The sequence below is a fragment of the Vanessa tameamea genome, chromosome 26, assembly GCF_037043105.1.
Source record: "Vanessa tameamea isolate UH-Manoa-2023 chromosome 26, ilVanTame1 primary haplotype, whole genome shotgun sequence".
NCBI lineage: Eukaryota > Metazoa > Arthropoda > Insecta > Lepidoptera > Nymphalidae > Vanessa > Vanessa tameamea.
In genome coordinates this window covers 1,886,209-1,910,022 of record NC_087334.1, presented here as the reverse complement: position 1 = coordinate 1,910,022, position 23,814 = coordinate 1,886,209, and the positions used below count along the sequence as shown (strand labels likewise).

Genomic DNA, 23,814 nt, shown 5'->3' with positions numbered 1-23,814 from the left:
TTTGACAGAACATTAGATTTAGTGCTTGTAATAAAAATCTCGAACATTTTATTGACTTAATAAAGATAAGGAAAGAGTTGTCAACATTCAAACTGTCCTACTCACTTAATATAGACATATATACATACATATAATCAATTTGCAAATAGAAGTGTCTTTGAATAATGATTGGCAATATTTCGGCAAACAATTTAAATTTAACCCTAAATACATTTTAATTTAAATGCCTAGATTTATAATGTCCCTTCATATTGAAGAACATTTCTATAACTCGCATTTTAATTCAATATTTACGCAACATCTTTGGCCTTAAAACCTGAGAGGGTTTTTGTTTTAACCCTTATTTGTTTTAACCTTTAAGTACCGACGTGCATTTTTTGTAAGGTTAATACCGATGTGATGCTTGAGAGGCCGCGTATATAATATCAGGTTTATTAGAGAAAAGTAGGAGTTGAATATTTGTCCTTGCATTATGATGAAAAATAAAGAGTTTTAAGAAAAATTAAGTATAGAAAGGAAATCAACTTAATTAAATATTTGAGTATAACATTATAATAATATTTGGCTTAAATTTTGGGAAAAAATCAGACCATTCGATATAAAAAATTAAAACACAATATAAAAAATTAATAATGTTAAGAATAAAAAAATATTCTGAACTACTTTTTTCAGAATAACAAAAAATAGTATTTCCCACTTACGACTAATGTACCTCTTAGATAAAAAATAATGTAGGAACATAAACTTTCTAAAAAAAAAAATATCCACAGTTCAACTACTCGTTAAATTCTAAACACAGTCAGGGAACACTTGTTTCGCGCACTACAAACAAAAGTATTTATTGCACGAATATCATGTATATGTCAATTTTCGTTTGCCATGGAAGACAAGTCTTTTGTGTCTTGACTTCCTTAGCTTCATTTTCACATATTTCTGGCTTATCAGAGCTAAGTACTCTTGCCCGGTTGGGCATAGCGTGAACTTAGAATGAGTTCATTCTAATTTCACGCTCTAATACCAACTGTCGAGATATTTTTTATAAATGTTCCTCTATCAGGGTGTCTTCCTGCGTGTACATCATGTAAAAGATGAGAGTTGACGCAACTAATACCTAAAATCCAGTAAAAAATTGTCATGGGCGCCGTCTTGATCGGCGACTGCAAGTATACACAGAGAATTTCTTATCTATTTCGTCTACACCGCCTTTCGTAGAATTATAAAAATATATGATTTCTGGCGTCCCTGAGTCCATGTTTGTTCTTTCATTATGATACAGTGATGAAGCTAAAATGACTGCTATTCCTTTCTTGGGAACATGAGACAGTATCGTTGTATCCTTTGTAAAACCAAAAAAAGGGGATTTGCAAAAACTCTGGGGATATTTCTCTTTTATTTCTTTTTAATTGTTTGCACAACTGGTTCGTTAACTGCCAGAACTCTCTGATGTATCCATAGTTCATAATCTCTGTCAAAGTAACAGCTTACTTACACAATAAATAAAAGAAAAAACTTACGTAACTAACGACATGAGGCCTGTGAGGCCGCGTCGGAATTTCAAATGGTAATTCCTCATCAAATACATCCGCGATGATAACACTGCCTTTTCCGACATCAATGTGGGCACTAACCATGCAGCTACTGAAAAGCTGGATTCGGTATTGGGCAGAGAAAGGAGTAAACTAGCAAGTCGAGTACCTATCGGGGCCTCTTAGACCGCACGTCGGTACTTAAAGGTTAAAGATCTCATCGCTCTATTAACATTTTTCAAGTATAAAATATATGGGTTAATTTAATATTAGCTTTATGTCCATTATTTTAAAGTATAAAATGCTATTTAAATAAAAATCTAGGACTTATAGACACTCTCCTTTTAAAACTGAATTGTAAAAGGAAAAATATAATACTAGTTATGCTATGTAAGTAAGTTTGATTTAATTACAGCCAACGCGAGTAGAATTGTTTTCGAATTTAAGTGCAACGTTTTTACATGTAACATGTGGCTGAAACGCTTCTGACGCAAGTAGGTGTTACCGTGTGATCGTGCACGGAATTGTCCGTGTGTGTAATTATATATATATATTAAAAAGTTATTAAGTAGGATTAAACACTTAATTAATTTCTGTATTTCAATGTAATAAATAATAAAAAAAATAGATAGAATAATAAAAAAAAAAAAAGAACTTTTTTGTACAAATGAAGCAATTTAATTCAAATTGTTCTCATTTACAAATATGTTATTTATTTCTCTTGTTCAGGGCGGTAAAAAACAATACTGAAAACAAGGCAGATTTTTGTTTCCATGAATAAATCATGAAAACAAAAAACAATATCATTTTCCGTACATTCGTTTCGAATCGGGATTTCCCCGCGTAGAGTATGACTCTACGAAATCTACAAAGGACAATAAGAGAGCTCTTGGCAAAAATCATAAGTCGAAAGCTTTTCCAAGCACTATAAGATAAAGTTCGTTAATGATTTTATTAATACTTTTATGATCTTACCTTTGTAGCTTAAATAAAACTGGGCCCGAATAAGGACTCAAAGTTAGAACTTATTGCTATCAACCGTAACTTACTACAAGACTACAGGTGTACTCAACAAATACTACCATCGATATATTTTATTAGCTTGAAGTTAGTATTAGTTGAATTAATAATTAAAATTTATAATATTAATAAAATGACTTACCAGGACTGGTAATTGCACCATTGGTCTCTGTGAAAAGAAAAAAAATACTTTTATAAAAATAATAGAAAACTGTAAACTTCTGTTGGATTTATTCTAAGCCAGTTGAACCTGCAGCTTTACCCGCTCGATGTTTATAAAACTTTACATTTAAAAAAATACTATTTAAAAAAGTAGCTTATCCTTCTCAGAGACTCAAACTCCATAGCAAATTTTATCTAAATCGGTTCAGCGTTTTATACGTACTTTTTTTTTTACTTGGTGATAGGGCTTTGTGCAAGCCCGTCTGGGTAGGTAACACCCACTCATCAGATATTCTACCGCCAAACAGCAGTACTTAGTATTGTTGTGTTCCGGTTTGAAGGGTGAATGAGCCAGTGTAACTACAGGCACAAGAGACATAACATCTTAGTTCTCGAGGTTGGTGGCGCGTTGGCCATGTAAGGAATGGTTAATATTTCTTACAGCGCCATTGTCAATGGGCGGTAGTGACTTACCATCAGGTGACCTACTTGCTCGTCCGCCTACCGATATCATAAAAAAACCAGAGATATCAGATAGAGTTACTTTAGCATAATTAATAGAGTTTAGTATAGACTTTAATTACACCGACGTGCTCTATCTTCTAGTATAAGTTTTATATAAATTAGTTTAGTAGTTTTTTTTTTTTACAAAAAAGAATCCTCATTTAATACTACAGATTTTAGTTAAGAATAAAGTTAATTTTGTTATAACGATAGTCTAATAAATAAATTTGAATAAACGACAAAAAAAATTACTGCGCGTGAATAACCGCGGTCAAGGATGGAAGGTCACGGCTAGTTCAAATGACCTCACTTGCAATTTTATTTTGGTTTCATTTGTACTGAGATTATTATAATTAGGAACTATGTGAATATTTTAATTGTTAATAACGAAACAGACTTATTTTATTTTTGTATTAAGTGTCGTAATAGTAGAGTTCCGTAGTCATGAAAAGATAAAACTAAATACATTTTTAAGAATACTTATTATGACATATGTAGGTCAGGCAAATGGTCAGCCTGGTGGTAAGAGGTTAACCAATCATGTCATTGCGCAGGCGCACACCAAGATAATAAAGTTAGCTTGTTTGTTTAAGTTCTTTTGTAATGCGATACTCTATCCAGATATTGCATTGGAGCAGCGTTGTGGAATATGCTCCAAACCTTCTCCTCAAAGGGAGAGGAGGCATTTAGCCCAGCAGTGGGAAATTTACAGGCTGCTAATGCTAATGCTATTAGATATTGAAAAAATTATGAAGGTACAATTATAATTTATCTATAAGATTTTGATAATATCCCGTTGGTGGTCAAAGATTAGACTATTCACTCGAAGGGAAAGCTTTGGAGTATCTTAACTTCTATATTCATATATGACAGAAGTCCATCTCACAACACACCGACATCAGTATCCTCGCCTACCCTAACCGATCAGTACGAAACGAATCTACCAGTAAACACAAGATAGTGACGGGACTCACTTTCAGGTAGTTAATTTATTTACCGATTAAATAAATAAATTAATAATTAAATATTAAAGTAATAGAGTACTATTTGTTCAGTGTTGTTATTATTTCAATAAATTATTGTCATTATATTACTGTAATCAAACTCCTTATCGTTATTTGTAGATATTCAGAAGCTTTACGCCGATTCGCGTAATGTTGATAAGTGACGTTAAATTTATTTACATATAAATATATGTATATATTATAATGGATGTTTGTATATCTGTCCGTGATTAATACTTCGACACGGTTTCATAGAGTACCATGAAACTTGGTACACATATTTGGTATTTATTGGGGTTTTAGGGGGTGATCAGTTTAGGTCTTAGACATAAAAAGGAGTCTATGTCCTACCCTCCAGTGAATCTTGCTTCATACCAAATTTAAACAAATTCGGTGCAGTTTTTTAATTGTGAACGAGCAACAGACAGACAGAGTTACTTTCGCATTTATAATTTTAGAATAGATGAGTTCATGGTTCCTGAAAGAGCCGAGATGGCCCAGTGGTTAGAACGCGTGCATCTTAACCGATGATTTCGGGTTCAAACCCAGGCAGGCACCACTGAATTTTCATGTGCTTAATTTGTGTTTATAATTCATCTCGTGCTCGGCGGTGAAGGAAAACATCGTGAGGAAACCTGCATGTGTCTAATTTCAACGAAATTCTGCCACATGTGTATTCCACCAACCCGCATTCGAGCAGCGTGGTGGAATATGCTCCATACCTTCTCCTCAACGGGAAAGGAGGCCTTAGCTCAGCAGTGGGAAATTTACAGGCTGATTATGTTATGTTTATTATTATGGTTCCTGAATGTTCTAAGCCAGTCTGGGCCCCGGGGTTGTCACCTTTACACGTTACGTTACCTTTACAGTTCCTCACCGGTATCCATAGTACCGTGTCAATTGTTTTGACCCAGTGATGATCTTAGTATACCTATTTATTATTATTCTGTCATCTTTGTTGTAACTTGTAAATAGATGGCGCTGACCTCATCGACTTTTATACCGAAACGTCGTGAGAATTTTTATGTATTACCAGAACTGTAAGATCCTTAGTTAATAATATCTAGATAAATTGTAAACTGTTTTTAAACAATTGACCTATCTTAGATAAATTATAACCTAACATAAAAAAATATTAACACTAGTAATTTTATACGTTTCATCGTAAATTCACTTCGTTTACAACTTTTCGACGGTTTACAATACGTCTAGATTTATTGTAAACAAACGGGACTTAAAATTTTACGGTGACATACACTGGTAGAACGAAATATGACGGGGTTTTGGTAACTATATGAACATCGTATTTGTATGTTGAACAGAAAATGATACCTTATAATCGTATTTTGACTTTTGTCTTCTCATCATAATTAAATGACCGTATATATTTGTCAAACACGTTAACACAAAGAAACTTCTAGAAGAGTTAGTTTGAGCTTATCATCAACTTTTGTACATATACTTGTGATAGAATTAAAAACTATTTTTCGGTATGCGTGTTGTTAACATTTACAGCGTCACCTGGTAGGGATGCTCAAGCCGGGTCTTGGGAGTCCTAGGGTAGAAGAATGAAAAGAGTTTTTATTTATAAATAAAAACTCTTTTCATAATAAGTCAATAAACTTTTATTGACTTTTTAAAGATACATGTCATGCAATTATGTTTATTGATGTATCAATAATCTTTAGGTTAAAATATTGTCTGTGTGATGCAATTAGCGGAAGAAATTTCAATCTCTACCCAAATGTTTCGGTGAAACACATGAAAATGAAAAAGGAAAATGACGACCTCCGTGGTCGACTAATGTGTACATCGGTTTTCATGGGTACGCCACTCTGGTTCGATTCCCGACCGAGTCGATGTAGAAAAAGTTCATTAGTTTTCTATGTTGTCTTGGATCTGGGTGTTTGTGGTACCGTCGTTACCTTTGATTTCCATAACACAAGTGCTTTAGCTACTTAAATTGGGATCAGAGTAATGAATGTGATGTTGTCCAATATTTATTATTATTATTATTATTAAAGGTTATAACAAAATGGTTCTGATTAATGAACGTGGATGAAATATACTTTATTCAAATAGGCTTTTGCAAGCACTTTTGAATCGTCATTTAACAAACTATATTGAGTGAAGCTACTACCGGTTCGGAATGCAGATTCTACCGACAAGATCCGGCAAGAAACTCAGTGGTTACTTTTTCAAAATTAAAAAATACAAAGTCATGTTAATTGAATACAATTACATACGCATACAATACATCCTGCCTGGAAGTCAACTATTATAAACCCCACGCTTTTTTATCATCTATATAATCTAAAAAGAAATGTAGAAACAAACAAAACCACGGGCTATACGAGTCGTATGTAATATATATGTTTAGTTAAAGATATATTTAATGGTCGTTCCGATTTATTTTCACGCTCCATAAAATCGATTACGTGCAAATGTTTTTGTTTTCGAAACGATTTTTTCTTGTTTTATAAAACAATTGAGCGCACGAAAAATTTGTTTAGCTTCTCGATTCATCTCGCTTACCAAGCTTACGTTATGATCAAAATATTTTACATAGATTTTAAAAACATTTGTAATGTATACGTGTTTCGTTATTAATTCGATAACCACTCTAAGATTTCTTTGGTTTAACACTTTATGGGACAAAATGTAAAGCTAGCATGACTTATATTTACATTGACGAATTAAATAATAATATTTTGATGGGATTGGGCGAAAATAAGTAAAGATCTAATGAATATACTGAGATTTATTTTGTAATCCAGTCAGCACAGCACAACAGTTGACACAAGAGAGAGTAAATATGAAGAACATAATACGACCGCAAAGAAAAGACAATAAAGCGGCATAGACAGTGGCTCCAACTAGTGAGCTACGCCGACACTAAAATTCAGCTACAAAAACAATAACAATTTAAACTAAAATCCAGGCAAGCATCGCTGGGTTTCCATAATCATTCTTTACTAGCACTGGACTGGAATGTCCAGTACCGTTAATGCACTATCAACTTTGGGAATTAAGATGTTAAATCCCACCCTCACCCTCATCAAATCCACACCCTTCAGACCTGAACACACCTAAACGAGTATTATTTTTCATCTCAAGGAATTACTAATATTTCTATGGGCAGTGGTAATTTAACTATGCTCAAATTATGTTCAACAAAAAGTAAATGTAAAATATCTGTACGAATATCAATAATAGTAAACTCTATATATAGTTATTTGCCACCAACTAATATCGTTGCTTTAAAATAAAAATAATCTGTCTCACATGTACGTTACAATAAGTAGGAAAAAAATAATTATAATACGTACAGACATACATAACATACATACATAAATAACTAATAACGTTTAAAATATATTTTTTAAGAGAATACGCTTCGTCATAATGATATCAATAATGCTTTGAAAATTCTCACACAAAAGACGAAATCTTTCAGAGATGAGAAAATAACAAATTTATCTTAGTAAAGTGATCAACTATAATAAGATCATATTAATCTCACACTGCTTTGCACTTGCAACGCTGTTCCAAATCGGGTTTGTGGTACCAACGTGGTGGCAGATCATCCAAAACACGGACCTCCCGACATTTTCCTTCACCGCTAAATACAAGATTAACTTACAGATAAAGCACGTGGAAATAACAAATCTACAGTTAATATTCAGATGTTTTGATCACAAGTCATCTGTGCTGTAAATTTATCTTAATCTCAAGAATTGTCTTACAATATTACAATTTCAAAGTTTCTTAGGATAATATTAACAGCCTGTAAATTTCCCACTGCTGGACCAAGGCCTCCTCTCCCTTTGAGGAGAAGGTTTTGGAGCATATTCCACCACGCTGCTCCAATGCGGGTTGGTGAAATACACATGCGGCAGAATTTCATTGAAATTAGACACATGCAGATTTCCTCACGATGTTTTCCTTCACCGCCGAGCACGGGATAAATTATAAAAAAAAATTAAGCACATAAAAATTCAGCGGTGCTTGCCTGGGTTTGAACCAGCAATCATCGGTTAAGATGCACGAGTTCTAACCATTTAGAATGTTATGAAAGTAATTATTCCGTTTAATGTAACCACTATAACATATTAAAAAGAAATCTACCAATACAATACAGTTCCGTCAATGAAATCATAGTGAAGACTAATATATAATTTATAATTAATTTATATAAACGTACACATTGACATAAGACAAAAACACAGTCGATAAAAATAGATTATCGTTTCTTGTCGGTTCTCGTCGTCATAATCTACATTCCGAGCCTTCAAATGTTAAATTAAGTTCAAAAGCGCTCGTGAAAAAAGTCCTTCTTGAATAAAGTATATTTTGAAATACAAACCGTCAAAAATATTTTAATATTTTTTCTAACAAAACGAATGTATAGTTTATCATCTAAGATTCATTTAAAAGTGTTTATTGTGTCCGTCGAAAGTAATTACAAGTTATTTAAGTATAAAATAATTAGGCGTTTTTTTCACAAGTATATAGGATTATTAAGTATATGGATTGACCAGATAAATCAGATCGTTAAAAATGCTAATAATAAGTACTTAAAAATAACACAATTAAAATGTACATTTATATTTTTATCGCTTTAAAATATTAGCTATCAATGTTAATTTTTATGAAGATAAAATCCTACTCCACGATATAACATCCCTTGGGCCTCTAACTTACTTGACAATTCATAACTCTTAAGATACTGAGACCCAGAATTATACTCAGATGAATACAAGCCCTTAAACCGTACGCATACTGGAGCAAAATCATCAACACACTTTACCATAGGTACAGAATTCATTCAAAATTTAAATACTTAAATATATTTTATGAAATATATAACTCGACTATGTGAGGCATTTGATGCTAAGGGATCACCACCGCTCCTGGCCGCTGTTAATTCATATACATATATACAAGAACTAACATGTCATATACCTTGTGGTTTATAAGATTGTGATGCTGTCTGGAAAAGAAAATATCACGCTACTAAACTCAAACCCGTCACGACAACACGTCATCACATATGAAAGCTCAAATAATAAATGTATTCTAGATTACGGTTTAATACATTCCTATTCTATCCTAAACTAAATACATATCATAGTTTATCCTTATAAGAGTTTAATGCATATTCTAAGTATTAAAACCTTTTCACGGAACCATTGAACGTAATTCCAACTCCAAAGATATACATCATACGTAATTAGCTAACAAGTTCGCAATGGACTGCGTACAAAAAAAACAACATCCCGACTTCATTATTTATTATAAATAATGCCTTTTATTTACATTATTTAAAAAAAAAAAACAACATTTTCGTAACACGTGTATTGCCAAAACTAGAATCAAGGTCGACGAGTGGCTCTAATTATTATATTTTTCCTTTAGATAAACAGTCAGGAAGTCGACTTTAATAACGCGAAACGAGTTTTTGTTTACCTACCCGATAAAAGTTATAACACATACTGATAATAATTTAAATTTCGAGTGTACATTTTTTATGGTGAACAATTTTTTTTTTTTAATGTATTTGTCATAATTGCAACATTTTTTTGTTGACATTTGATTTTTTTTTAATTTAAAGTTAGGCAGTAAAGAAAAATAAAGTTACTTGGATAAATATTACAAAATTATGATCACTATCGAAAAACACTTCAGTTGCTATATATACATATGTATATCTTTTAATCGTATTTAATAACTGACTACATGTACCAATATTTATATAAAAGATTACTAATAATAAATTAGTAATAAAAGGTTATTTGCAGAAACAGATAGTTAAGAGGAAATTATTTTGTTTTATAAATACATAAGTATGTATATTTATTGTGTGTCTTAAAACCACTTCGCATTTTGAAAATATTGTTACACTACACGTAACTTAGGACTTTTGCTGTCAATAAATTAAAAAAAAAAACTTCCTACCAAAATAATTAAATATCTACATGAATAAAATTGTAGGCACAGCTAAAATAATGTTAATTAAAGTCAATAAATATGACAGGAATTCTTTAAATTATAATTACTTCCTAATAAAAAAATTATAATCAATTTAAGGACATTCACAATTCACATGTTATAACTAAATACATATTTTTGTAAATAAAAAAATATATAAATGTGTATAGGTACGTACCGCTACATCTATGTAGTTACCATCATCGTCGTCCCGTTGGAGACACATCCAGGAATCACAGATTATATCAGCTCTTATCTCACTTCACTTAAACTGTCAATAAATATTATAAATAATATGTGCCCAAGACCAGCGCCTTGCGGTACCCCTCGCCTAAGCCCGTGAAATGACTGAAGCGCTGCGCCTTCTGATGTTTTGAATACAATCTGTAACAGTACAGAAAAACAATAATAAACTTCACTGCCAGTAGCAACGACTTCAAGTACGTAAAGCTAGGGATATATGTGATATAAGTAATCAAACGCTGTTCATAAATCAACTTTACACTATGTAGTTACAGTTGGTTTTCATTTGACATCTCTGAGCAGATGTTCGTGGTTGTTTTATGGGGTACTGGTTGATTTTTTTTTATGTTTGTGTAAACAAACCTTTTTAAAGTATTATGGATCTGTGGATTAAGTACATATTTATATATTACTAAAAGTTGTTTTTAGTCATTATTATTCTTATTTTAATTCAAATTAAATTAATGGAATTATTAAGTTTTCTACTGATTAAATTAAAATACATTACAAATATATTTGCTTTAAACTTTTCGTGAAAGTAAATAAAATAATATGTACCTCAAATTTCGTCACAGATTAATACACAGAGAACAGTTTTCCACGTCTATACATAATAACTTAGTAGATAGGCACAAAAACAGTGACTGCAGTTGTTTTTGTTTTGAATATATTAAATCAAATCAAATTCCTTTATTCAATATAGAAGAATTACTCTTACTTATTGATTGTAAAATTAAACACTACCGTGAGTTCGGAAAAGAAAATACCCTGAAAAGAACCCGCGAATATTACAGCAGGTTTTTCTTTTATTTAATTACGTAATTATAACTTAAATATAGATAAGTCACATATACTATGATATCATATATGATATGATGTATTATCCTGTAGTAGATTCAATAATAAATTTAACAGAAATAATTATAAAGTAATTTCGTAACACAATATCTATATATCCTTTGAATATAATAAGTACGGTACCTGAAAACATTGCCAAATTTAGACCGGTGACCTAATATCAATAGTTATTTGTATCAACGGCACTTGTTTTGGTTGACACACGACACCGAGCTTACACACGACACACGGTATAAGATTTGCTAAACAATATATACCGTAACACAAAACATAACGTAACTTAATCGTATGACGAAATATAATCCATACAATAAAAACTTAAATTTACTTTATCAACAGTATAAATTTTAAGCGGATGAAACTCTGCTAGAATTGTACTGATTTGTCGGGTTTTAATAAATAGCCTTTGTCCTTAATTGGGGTTTAAATTTGTTTCGTGACAAATTTCATCAAATTCGCTTCAATGGTTTGGCCTTGAAAGCGTGCCAAGCCTAGTTATTTTCGAATTTTGGAATATCAATATAGATATTATATGAGTATACTAAGTCCTTCTACGGAACGTTCTGCTTCTTTGATAAGTTATTATGTATGGGGTTAGTTATTTTTGTCAGTTAGGTTATCAAATCCTCTTCTCGTATATAGTCTAAACCATGGTCCTAGGTTTAGGTTCTTAAATAATCTGATATCACCAAACAATTTGCCCTATGATATTCTAGGTATCATCCTGTTCCTAGCACTGAACATGTATCGGCTGTTTTTTTATTTAGCTGGCTGTTTATGTACCAGCAAACATTATTTTGTAATGTACATATTCAAAGTATAATTTAAAAAAATCTTTTCAACATAAACCCATTTTTTATGGCATCGGCGGACGATCAAATGTGGCCAATATTGCCCTGATGATTATCTGTCACGACATTTGAAATTTTGACCATTTCTTACAGAACTACAATGCGCCACCCGCGGAACTGAGATGTTATTTCCTCAGTGCGTGTAGAAACACTGACTGACTCACCCTTCAGACCGGAAAACAATAATACTAAGTATTGTTGTTTAGCGGTATTATACTAGACATAGCACAAAGTTTATTTTTAATTTTAATTTTAAATAAAAGCAATCAGCAGAACGAATTCAGTAATAAACAAATTACACTTCATCGTACAATATTGAAAATCATATGATAAGCTATTTTAAGCGTGAAACCATTAAATAATAGAGTATTTCCAATGTTTCATAATATCTGATATTTCAGGATCAATGAGCACTCTGTTCCGCGTTTGTATTTTACAGAAAATCAAAATATCTACAAGGTCCTAAGAGATTCTAAGATGACAGGTGACTGTTAAAAAAAAGGATATAAATTCAATGGTTTAACTTTATTTTGTTTTCCGGTCAGGGCTGGACCGAAGTTTGGGGTCCCTGGGCTAACACTACTTAGAGGCCTAAGACCTAAGACTTACCTGAACGTAGACTTGAATTAAATTAATTGAATGGGTTTGATTAATTGCAGAACTCGCAGGGCTGCAAACCATACGATCTGTTTAATTGAATAAAGTTATGGATTCATTCGCATGGGCACCCTTGAATCCACCGGGTCCTGGGCTGAAGTCCAAAAAGCCATATGGTATATCAAGCCCTCTTTCCGGTTAACATTACGCGATAAAATACTATAATGTATACAATAAAAAAAGCCTGATGTTGTTTGCGTTGATTGAAATACAGGTTAAATAGATTTTTTTAATTCTATTTATTGAACATACCTACGTAATTGAAAGGGCGTAAGGACTAGTATACCCTGTAAAAAGACGATTCATGACACATGATGTTTAAGTAATGAATATTTTGTCATTTGTTAAATCAATGACAAATCAATTGATAAATATAATTAAAACATTTTACTACTGTTGAGAGTTTGATCCTAAATAAGGAGATTGTAAACTAAATATTATTTCGTTATTATTTATAATATTTTCAGATATGTTTCCGTGATAGTATTTATCATTTCTAGAAATCCATTCAAATAATCGTATGGATTATATATAACATATAAACAAACATAATAATTTTATATGAACTATCATAAGATGATAAAATTCTATTTGCTATAATAATTCATAAACGATTATACTTACTTGAATTATGAATTGAATAATAAATTTGCATATACATACATTAACTACTTGCTACAATTATTATTTATAGATATCGGCAAGGTTGTTTCTAATTAATTAATATATTCACAAAAATATACATCGTAATAATATTTTATATTTTGGTAAAATATTTTAAATTAACTTATCTCATAAAATAACCTAATATTAATTATTACTAACAACGCCATCTATATAGAATACTCGGAACTATCACTTCATTAAGAATAATGTTAACAGTGCCATCTATGTCTAATAACCGGTACTATTGTTTTTTGTTTTACCGTCACGCCTGTTGCATACGGCCATACAATTGTTTACACAACAAAAGCCCCTTGTTTGTTTTTCGCTAGACGTTTCCTGGTTTATTTTGTGTGAACTCGCGTTTTGTATGTGTTTGTGTTTTCACAGCCGCTTGTGTTCGTACACAAGGTGTTATTCATGTTCAAGCAGTAATAAATTCTGTGTCGAAGTATTGCTTATGTTGTAACGAGTATGAACGACGATTATTGATTTGTTATATTACAATTTACTTATTAATTATGATTTCATATATATTATTTAGTTTATGGATTGAGTGTTCAATTGAAACAGCAATTTGTGTAATTATGAATTAAACTTGAATCAATATAAGTGATTACGTAAAATAAACTAATCTTAATGGAACATTATTAAAGAATTTACATTTTTCGGATTTCCTGTTTCACTGTCGCGCAACAGTTCACAGTCATTAGCCGAATTCGTTTAAAGCGGTTTAAGCCGGATTTCGTACCATTCGATATTCCTTAACTTTTTAAACTGGCAAATCGATAAAAATGAAGTTTTAATTGATAGAATTATCGATATTATTACCGACAAAGCCTCGGGCAGCAAGATGTTTCTATTTTGGGTATTCCATTATTAGTTTAAAAGAGAAATTATTTAATTATAAAACATTTCTAAAAATATTATACTTGTAAAATATATAATTGTGAAATTATTCAAAGCGGGTGTTGCACGTTTGATATTTGTTTGATACAATATTATTAATTACGCTTGCATATTTTATTACATGGAATATAAAATTATGTTCAAGAAACATTTGAAACTTCTACGTACACTGTTAAATATTGTGTCTGTTGGCGTAAGTAGTATATGTATGTATTACTTTTTTTTATTGTAGCTGATGATATATTTGTACAAGGTGTTTTATAACAAGCCAATGGGGGGTAATCTTTAAAAAATATATGTTTTATTTAATTCATAGACTGGAATAGCAACTTTGAAATATGAATGTAATTACTCATAGGAAACTTACGCTTCGATATTTCAATGTGATATTTAAACCGTATTAATTAATATGATTTTATAAAATGTCATGTTAGTGTCTATGGGCGGTGGTAACCACCTACCATTCTATAGTAATATTATAAATGTGAAGATAACTCTGTCTGTTACTTTTGCCAAGCAAACCGCTAAACCGAATTTGTTAAATTTGTTGTGTAGCAATCATGAACTCCAAGAAAGGAAATTGGCTAAGCTTTTCATGACTAACACCAAACGCGAGCGAAGCCGCAAGCGACAGTACTATAGAAGCTGAATAGTGTGTTTATTTGAACGTCCTAACTTCAGAACCTATGTCTTTGATTTGAAAAATATTAATGAATTCGTTCGAGGAAGCGATGGTCTGTTGGGATCCAGTGTTAAAATGCGTAAAGCCGCGCGGGGCACCTAGTTATAATAATATAAGTATATAAACTATGTATAAAATTCGATAGGAAATATGCATATACATGTAACGGTACAAATAGTTAAAAATAACGCTAGCGTTTCTATGTACACAGTGAAGAAATGAATATTTAGATGGTAATGTTTACTTCGTATATTTGTTGTATATTTATTATATGTTAGATCTTTTATTTTACTTTCATAACGGATGTCCCTGTTTATTTTAACATACACATTTTAAAATCGTTTTAGCATACTGCGGCGAATGTATTTTATTTAAATGATTTGAATAAATTTAGCTAATATATTCTTTGATGTGTGCGCCCTAAACAAATTGAATTTTATTGGTACTGTGATTACGTTTCGAAGACCAGCGTGATGACTACTGTCGTGTGAAGGGTCACTATACTCGTGACAAATTGTTTTGAATTTTGCACTGTCTCCGAGACTGTAAATAAGTTAACACAATCGCCAGTCAAAGAATTAAAAGAAACAGGAATTATATAACCTAACCTAACATTAAAGTTTCTTACAATTGTGCTCCGAAAACCAGCACTATAACCACTATTTAGTCTATGGGTTCGCCATACTTGCGACAAATAACTTCGTCGCAAATAATTTTTCGGTCACTATCGCCTTGTCTGTGATTAAAATTTACACGATTGTGAATGGCAAATTGACTCTCAGTCTTAAAAGATCAAACCTTTACTTATAAACGTTGTTTAGAGGATATTTAGTAAAACACCGATTCGTCTCTTTCTGTCTTCATTGGTTAACATTCAAAAGAAGAAGACAGAGGATTGATTGGCTAACCACTTCGTAAACATCATTTATAAGTAGGTAAAGTTGTCAAACTTGGTTTGTGGTAGGGCTTTGTGCAAGTCCGTCTGGGTAGGTACCACTCATCAGATTTTCTACCGCCAAACAGCAGTACTAAGTATTGTTGTGTTCCAGTTTGAAGGGTGAGTGAGCCGGTATAACTACAAGCGCAAAAGAGATGACATTTTAGTTCAGTTCCCAATTAATTAATTAAGTATTGCTTAATATTTCTTACAGCGCCATTGTCTATGGGCAGTGGTGACCACTTACCATCAGGTGGCCCATTAGATCGTCCGCCTACCTATACCATAAAGATAAAAACTTAAAACAATCCCTGCTCTCTGAACTAAATTAACAAACAAACAAATTACTATTATAACAACTTGTTTCCAAGTTCGTAAAAAAGAATTTGAATAAAAACCTTAACTGTGCTTCTGTCAATGCTCTTCGCGTTTTTTTAAACTACTATTGGCTATATAGAGTAAGCAGGCTTAGTCTTGGAAAGCAGGATATGGTGTTAATTATAACGAAATCATTCAAGTGTAAATAGATTATATCGAATATTTTACTAATTGTTTGTTTGTTATAATTGTTTTACTAATAATTCGTAACGATACGGTATTAGACAAATACTTTAATTCAAAAACGTCATACAGTTCTTAAAATTCAAATTCTATTTCCAAGGTTGGAGATCATTGGTGATGAAAGGAATGGTTAATATTTCTTACGGTGCCAAAGCCTACGGTCAGTCGTGATCACTTACCATCAGGTCGCCCATTTGCACGTCCACCAGCATGAGCGACAAAATATAAATGAATCTCGAAATTGGTGGCAAGAAGCGTTTTTTTCGTGTAATTTTTTTATGTTGAATGATCTAAACTTACTTTTAATTGCACTTTAAAAATAGTTTAAACGCTTTTATGACACATAAATTGTCTGGTATTCTTGAGGTTCTATAGAGGCGTTTTTTGAAATCGATAACGAATAAAGAGATTCTTTAAAAGTAAGTACAAAGACTTTGTACACCAGAAAAAAAAATATAAATTTCATCGAATTTCAAACTTTGAACACGAGCTAAATTTTTATGGTTTTAGAATAACAATAATTCATTGAAATATATATCACCGTGCTCAATATTTATAAATATTATATAAACCAATTGTTTTCGGATTCAGTTTTACTTACTTACTAAAATAACAAAAAACAAACTCGTAATGTGCTCAAATTGAGTTATTACAGAGGTATGGAATCTCTGCCGTATGCCGATCATCTGGCCGCGACGCCTAGTCAACGACGGTCGAAGTATCCTCAAGTATCTTCTATATCTAATTAATGTAACTACACTCCCGTATATTTCAAGACTCAATTTACACCGGACAAAATAGTATGAACATTTTTAGAGCATCTTTATCAATAGATCAATGTTTCTGTGAATATATGTACATAATATTGTTGTTTATATACAATATTATACATGTATAAAAGCCAAATACCACTTACTGATTAATCACGAAATCTCAGTAACTATAATAACTACAACCTTGAAATTTGACAGGTAGGTTTCTTATAGAGCGTAGATATTCTAGTAGCTAGTCATAGTAGCTAGTCTCATAATATACCTTACTAACTACCGGTCCCGGCTTTACACGAGTACAATATATACACATCGGCGCCAAATAGTTAAATTAGCCATTTAATTAACAGCCTAGACACTTTACTAAAGGTCGCCATTCAACCAGAGGCCTGAATGACACTCGCCAATATAACTTCCGTTCATAGAACAGGGTAACTTACTTTAGACTCTCCGTTTTTTCAGTCCGCTATACAGCGCCGCTCAGTAAAGTGGCTAGGCGTTTAATTGGATGGCTAATTAAACTAGTTCTGTGACATATATACAAGTTTTAGTTTGAAGATCAAAAAAAAATACTCTTGATTTTAAGTGGCTACTATAGTTTTTCTCTACTGTTATATGCATGTATTATATATATGAACCTTATTCTTGGATTTATCTATATATATATATATGAAAACCGCGTACAGACAGCGTGAAGCGACTTAGTTTTATACTATGTAGATACAGTTTCCTCATTTTTTTAATGTATATATTAAACAAATCTAATTTAAAAATATAACCTCCAAATGAATGTATCTCTGACACACATTTTAATACAAATTGTTGTTACAATGAAAAAGATAAAAACGTATGTTTATTTAAAAAAAAAATCACAATCTTATCTTTTGTTTATGTAATCTAAATAGATATTTGCGAATAAAGAAATATAAAACTACAAACTTATAGATAAGCGAAATGAGATACGAGTTTCATAATTATTTCGTTGTATACAATATTTAAACTAAAGTTTTTTACTGCATATATTTGTAATACAATTTATAAAGTAATGCTAACTCTCTAACTCATAGTCATTTTGTCAAACAGAAACACAGTAATAAGCACTAAGTATTCCTGTTTGAAGGTAGAATATCTGATCAAATCAGCTTCAAATGAAGATCTACCAAGAGCCGAAAAAAAAAATCAGTAGTTTTTAAGCGGATAGTACCTACTTATTAGCTGGACTAAAGCAATTCTCTTGCAGTTCTCAAGGTTGAGCTGAGCTTACTTAGTCACACTAATGATTAAAGGCCTGTTGGTCAATATACAAGTTGAATTAAACCCGCCACATGCTCGTTTCTGTATATGTCTGCAACATTGAGCACCAGATGAATTACAAATGAAAATTAAGCCGATAATCTCAGTGGGTATTGTCTGGTTTTGAAACCGCCATCTTTGATAAAGATCCACGTAGTATATTCTCTGAGTCATATCTGTTAAATATAATTATTATATTTGTCCAATTAATCAAATATAAGGCAATATACGTATACAGACGAAACATGTAATGTAAATTTTATAAAACTTCTTAAAACTGAAGTAAAACATGAGCCGAGGTATCGCGTTACGCAATTTTTGTTTGTTAAGAAAAACAATGAACTATGGGAAAATGACTTGCCTTTCTTATTCTTAACACACACATAAATAATCCCCTGTAATATGATATAAAGGCGCGTTTACAATGATTTTTTTTTTCTTTTATTCAAAGACGTCTTAGTCTGATTTTATTCGATATTCGAATTCTGGCTTGTTCGTTTTAAGATTCCTAGTCAGATTTTGTATTTTTTAATAGAATGTGTTTGTGTGTGTAATCGTGTCTGTATACTACTGATTTACTTGTTGTGAGGCACAGGGCTCGTCTACTCAAACCTACCCACGTATAAATCAATCACTCATATATTCTACCGCCAAACAGTAATACTTGTATTGTTGTGTTCTGATTCGGTTGTTGTGATCTGGTTCCGAAGGGTGAGCTAGTGTAACTTTAGGGACATGGGACATAAATCTTAGTTTTCGAGTTTGGTGCATTACTGATATAAAGAACAGATAATATATTTATATTCGACTCTAAATATCAGCAAACTATTTCAATTGAGTTGAAATTTGTTATGGAAAGTATCAGTGAATTTATAAATAATCATACTGCGTTTTGATTGATCCGATTCTTTGACAAAAATTAACTTGAGCAATTTTGTGTGCCACAAATTTCTTCAATTACAATAATAATATGATCCTTTTAAAATAAGACGGATTGCTATTAAAAACAGATTACTAACATCATGCCGGCTAATTACTACAAAACTTATTAATTCTTCATATAAAACCTATTTTTTTTTTTAAATCGAATCTGACAGTCTTGTCGTGACCACTACTAGACGGAATTCAATTAAATATATTTAACCCGGAAAATATAATGTATATACATTTTCGGCGTCGAAAAATCAAATTCGTGTGAACACTTCCTTACACTCCCATACAATTGTCTATGTGTGTACAGTTTATCTGTTTGGTGTAAACAAAGGAATAACTTGAATTTGGATTCTAATATGTGATTTCAACATTTCCTAGACAATTTTTATTATTACACAAGCAAAACATTAAGTGTATTAAATAAAAAATACATTTTGAATCAGGTAGGCAGACTGGTAGGGATTCGTTCAAGTCCGCTGGGTCAGACCAAACAGCCAAGAGAATGAGTAAGCCAGTTTATCTACAGGCACATGGACATAACATCTTAGTTCCAAGTTCGGTGCCGCATTGACGATGCAAGGAATGGTTAATATTACTTCTATGAATAGTGACCCCTTGACGACCTTCGTGGTCGAGTAGTGTGTACACCGGTTTTCATGGGTAGCCACCCCGAGGTCCCGGGTTCGATTCCCAGCCGAGTCGATGTAGAAAAAGTTCATTAGTTTTCTATGTTGTGTTGGGTCTGGGTGTTTGTAGTACCAGTACAACTGCTTTAGCTACTTACGTTGGGATCAGAGTAATGTATGTGATGTTTGTTAATGATTAAAAAAAAAAAAAACATCAAGTGGCCCACTTGACGTCTGTCTACCTAATTTTAATAATAAAGAAACTTAGTTCGCACAGTATTTCGGAGATTTACCCCGTGACATTATTACAAATAATGAGATACAAGTTAATATTATGATCTTGTCCTGACCGATTGCGACGGCCCATCTCAAGGGAGACCAGCCAACAGCAGGACATATCGAAGTGCACAAGTGTTTGCGAACACAAGTGGATTCTCTATTTCACTCTTATAATCCGATGGGACAAGACAAGACCGGAAAGAGTTCAGACGCTGGACTAACGGTTTCACGTGCTTTAGGCAGAGGAGTGTACTGACTTCCAGCTTTTGGACTCCAGGTTGTTATTGAGAATTTTTCGACGGAAAATCCCGATAACTTCTAATTGGTCTGACGTGTGGTTGAACCCAGGATCTCGGGCCTTATATCAAATTTAAATAACGAGGCAGTCCAATATTATGACACACAGTATCGAGGCGGACGATCTATTCGCCCGTTCTGCAGTACCTCTGACAGCAAGCGCCACGTGCTAATTCCATACGTTTATTCAAATATCTTGAAATATCTCTGAGACTACTGGTCCGAATTGCAAAATTTCTAAGGTATTTTTTATTTAAAGAAAGTTCTTAAAATTAACTAGTAATTTTATTTTTATAAGGATTAATATCGTATGACAAATAAATGAAATGGTGTCAATGTATGTTGTCCAACATTTTTAAACTAAAAGTTGTTACGTACCAAATATATATAATTCATTTCTGTCGGAGAATGATTTATTATAGAAAACTAGAACACATGGCTTTGCTTAAGTGGAATCCAGTTTGTGACGGAAATTCTAGAAAATCATAAATCAATGTATTAATTTAAAAATAATAACATTGTTTTGGTTTGAGTAACTCACAAAAATCCATATTAGCTTAAATAGTCGCTGTTATTGTGAAATCATAGCAATACATTTTAATTTTATTTATCTGGATATTATTATATTAACTGCTAACCTCACTGGCTACCAACCTACATTCGCCTTTAAGTTAGTCCGTAAGGTGTTAGGTATAAAAAGCCCATGTACTTCCTTGGAGTTCAAGCTTGCTTCGTAGCAATTTCATCAAATTCATCAAAGGTTCTGTGGTTTGGGCTTGAATGAGCAACGGGGTTACTTTTGCGTTTATATTATTAGATAAGTAACTGCACTTCGTAGTTTCACTCGCTATAAATATCATGTTCTTGTATAGATATGATGTGACGTTACAACTTACAGATAATATACTGCAGCCATAGACCTAACAGTAGATTTTTATTTATCTCTTACAGTTTAGTCAGTGGAAGCAACGCTGGAAACAAACAAGCAGTGAATTTTATTCCACATCGCTCTTCCACTGTATATTGGCCTGGTGGTTAATATTTGATAGAATTGTATCCGAAACATTTTTTTGTTCACGATTACCAAAAATTCAGTGAAGCTTGCCCATATTTGAACCCAACAATCTCGGTTAAAATCCACGTGTTCCATTGAATCATTGCAGTTCGATTTAACCTTAACCTAAATTGAAAAACGCACTCAAATTTGCTTTTTAATGTGAAAGCATTACCCTCCTCAACAGCTACGTAGTCGGATAAATCAATTACATAATCTAGACCGACAATACGAGCTGGATATTTAGCTGTCTTCTGGCACGTGCCGCGTTTAGGATTCACAACGGGGTCGGAAATACAGATAGTCATTTATTTAGAATTCGAGGCCGCTATTATTTAGGTTGTTTTGTTTTATCAGTGGCAAGGCGCAATTTCGTATTTTAACCAGTATATGCGAAATATTAAGATAAAACCAGCTTAAAGCGGAATGGATGACGTCAGTTATTACCTTTATTATTTCATTTTGTTTTGTATGTGTATGTGTATTATATGACATTCAGTCATATATTTTATGAGTTTATTGATAAAATTGGTTATATTTAATTTTCTTATATGATTGGTAACAGAAATTAATTCAATTTTAACGTTTACGTTTATTTTGTCTTCTGCATTTTGTGTGAGCAGAAAATTTAGTGAAATTATACGAATCGAATTTATTTACTATTCATATTTTCAGAAACATTTCAGTGCTGTAACCAAAGTACTACATAAATTTGAATGATTAAACGTTAAATGATTAAACGCAATTAACGAATATGAATGTAATACTAGGTCGTACACAGATTAATTTAATTTAATTGTAATAAGGCTTTTTCTCACCAAGACGGATTATCTACTTTCTCGGGACGTAAAGAGATGGATATGTAAGATGCAGTACACTTTATATGACACTGTTCACATTTACTTAGAACCGAGAGAAAGAACGAATCTGGATTTTCTAAATACCCTGATCGAATACCGTATGAATGAATCGCCAAAAATTAATGAAATCGTAATTGTGCCGCAATGCAAGCTTCAAAATCTTGTGTTTTAGAATAGGAGCCGGTCATGTGTGAAAACACTAGTCTGGCCGCCGTCTTCCGTTTAAGCAGACGGTCCGTCTTGTAGAGGACGGGCCCTTAAACATTATATATGATTCAGACAAATAGTCCATCATTCTTTTTGAACCTATAAATTACTCAAATCCCGCTCAGTGCCTTTTTCTTTTCCTTTTAATGTAATGTAATATTTATAAACTACATAAATAAATTTTACACTGTAGCAGTACTTGACAGTCGTGTTTGATATATCTAGTAATGTGACTCATGATTTTGTAACAAATCTGTCAGTCAAAGTCAAATCTTTCCACAATATAGACGCATCAGGCCTCACTTGATAGCGCATTAACAAATGCGAAATAATTTGTAACTGATACCAAAATTCAGCACAAATTTCGAAAATAGAATCTTCAAAGCTGATTCAGCTTATCAGAATCACGAGTTTTCCACGACTAGGTCGAAATATTAGAAGCAAAGAACTCAGATAATCAAAATAATTCTTTGTTTCCAGTGATAATCTGCTTGATACAAATCGAATTCGAACTCGCAATTGGCATAGATGATATATTTCGCCGTCACAACAGACGGTTACGTAACAGTGTCCCACTTAAATTCCTTAACCTTGTCAAAATTGAGGACAAGAAATAACACCTGTGCGCCATCTAATAATTTAACATGTTCTGTATATTTGTTGTATATTTTTGCAAGGTTCGGCCGATAATGTTATCGCCCGTCACGCCTACATGCGCACACACTTGGGGCAATATTAATATTTTGTTTGTTACTAAGTTGCCTAAAAAAATATAAAATGGCTATTATTTTAATATAATACGTTTTATTACGTTTTTTGTAAGCATAAAAATAGTATATACTATTTTAAATATAAAGCTCTTTACACACGAGATTATATAATTTAACTTGGTGAGGCTCAATGTAAGACTGTCTGGGTGGGTACCAC

General features: G+C 32.2%; 1 protein-coding gene across 2 annotated transcripts in view; it reads right to left on the bottom strand.

Moving 5' to 3' along the window:
* Positions 1–23,814, bottom strand: part of Foxp (Forkhead box P) — a 70,619-nt gene that overhangs the window by 34,795 nt on the left and 12,010 nt on the right. For both annotated transcript variants that reach the window (XM_064219083.1, XM_026637113.2), the window contains exons 2-3: positions 10,386–10,591; positions 2,689–2,715 (exon numbers count right to left, since the gene is read on the bottom strand). In XM_064219083.1, coding sequence (XP_064075153.1) covers positions 2,689–2,715; positions 10,386–10,433 — 75 coding nt within the window. In that variant the 5' untranslated portion in view covers positions 10,434–10,591. The remainder of the gene's footprint in view (positions 1–2,688; positions 2,716–10,385; positions 10,592–23,814) is intronic.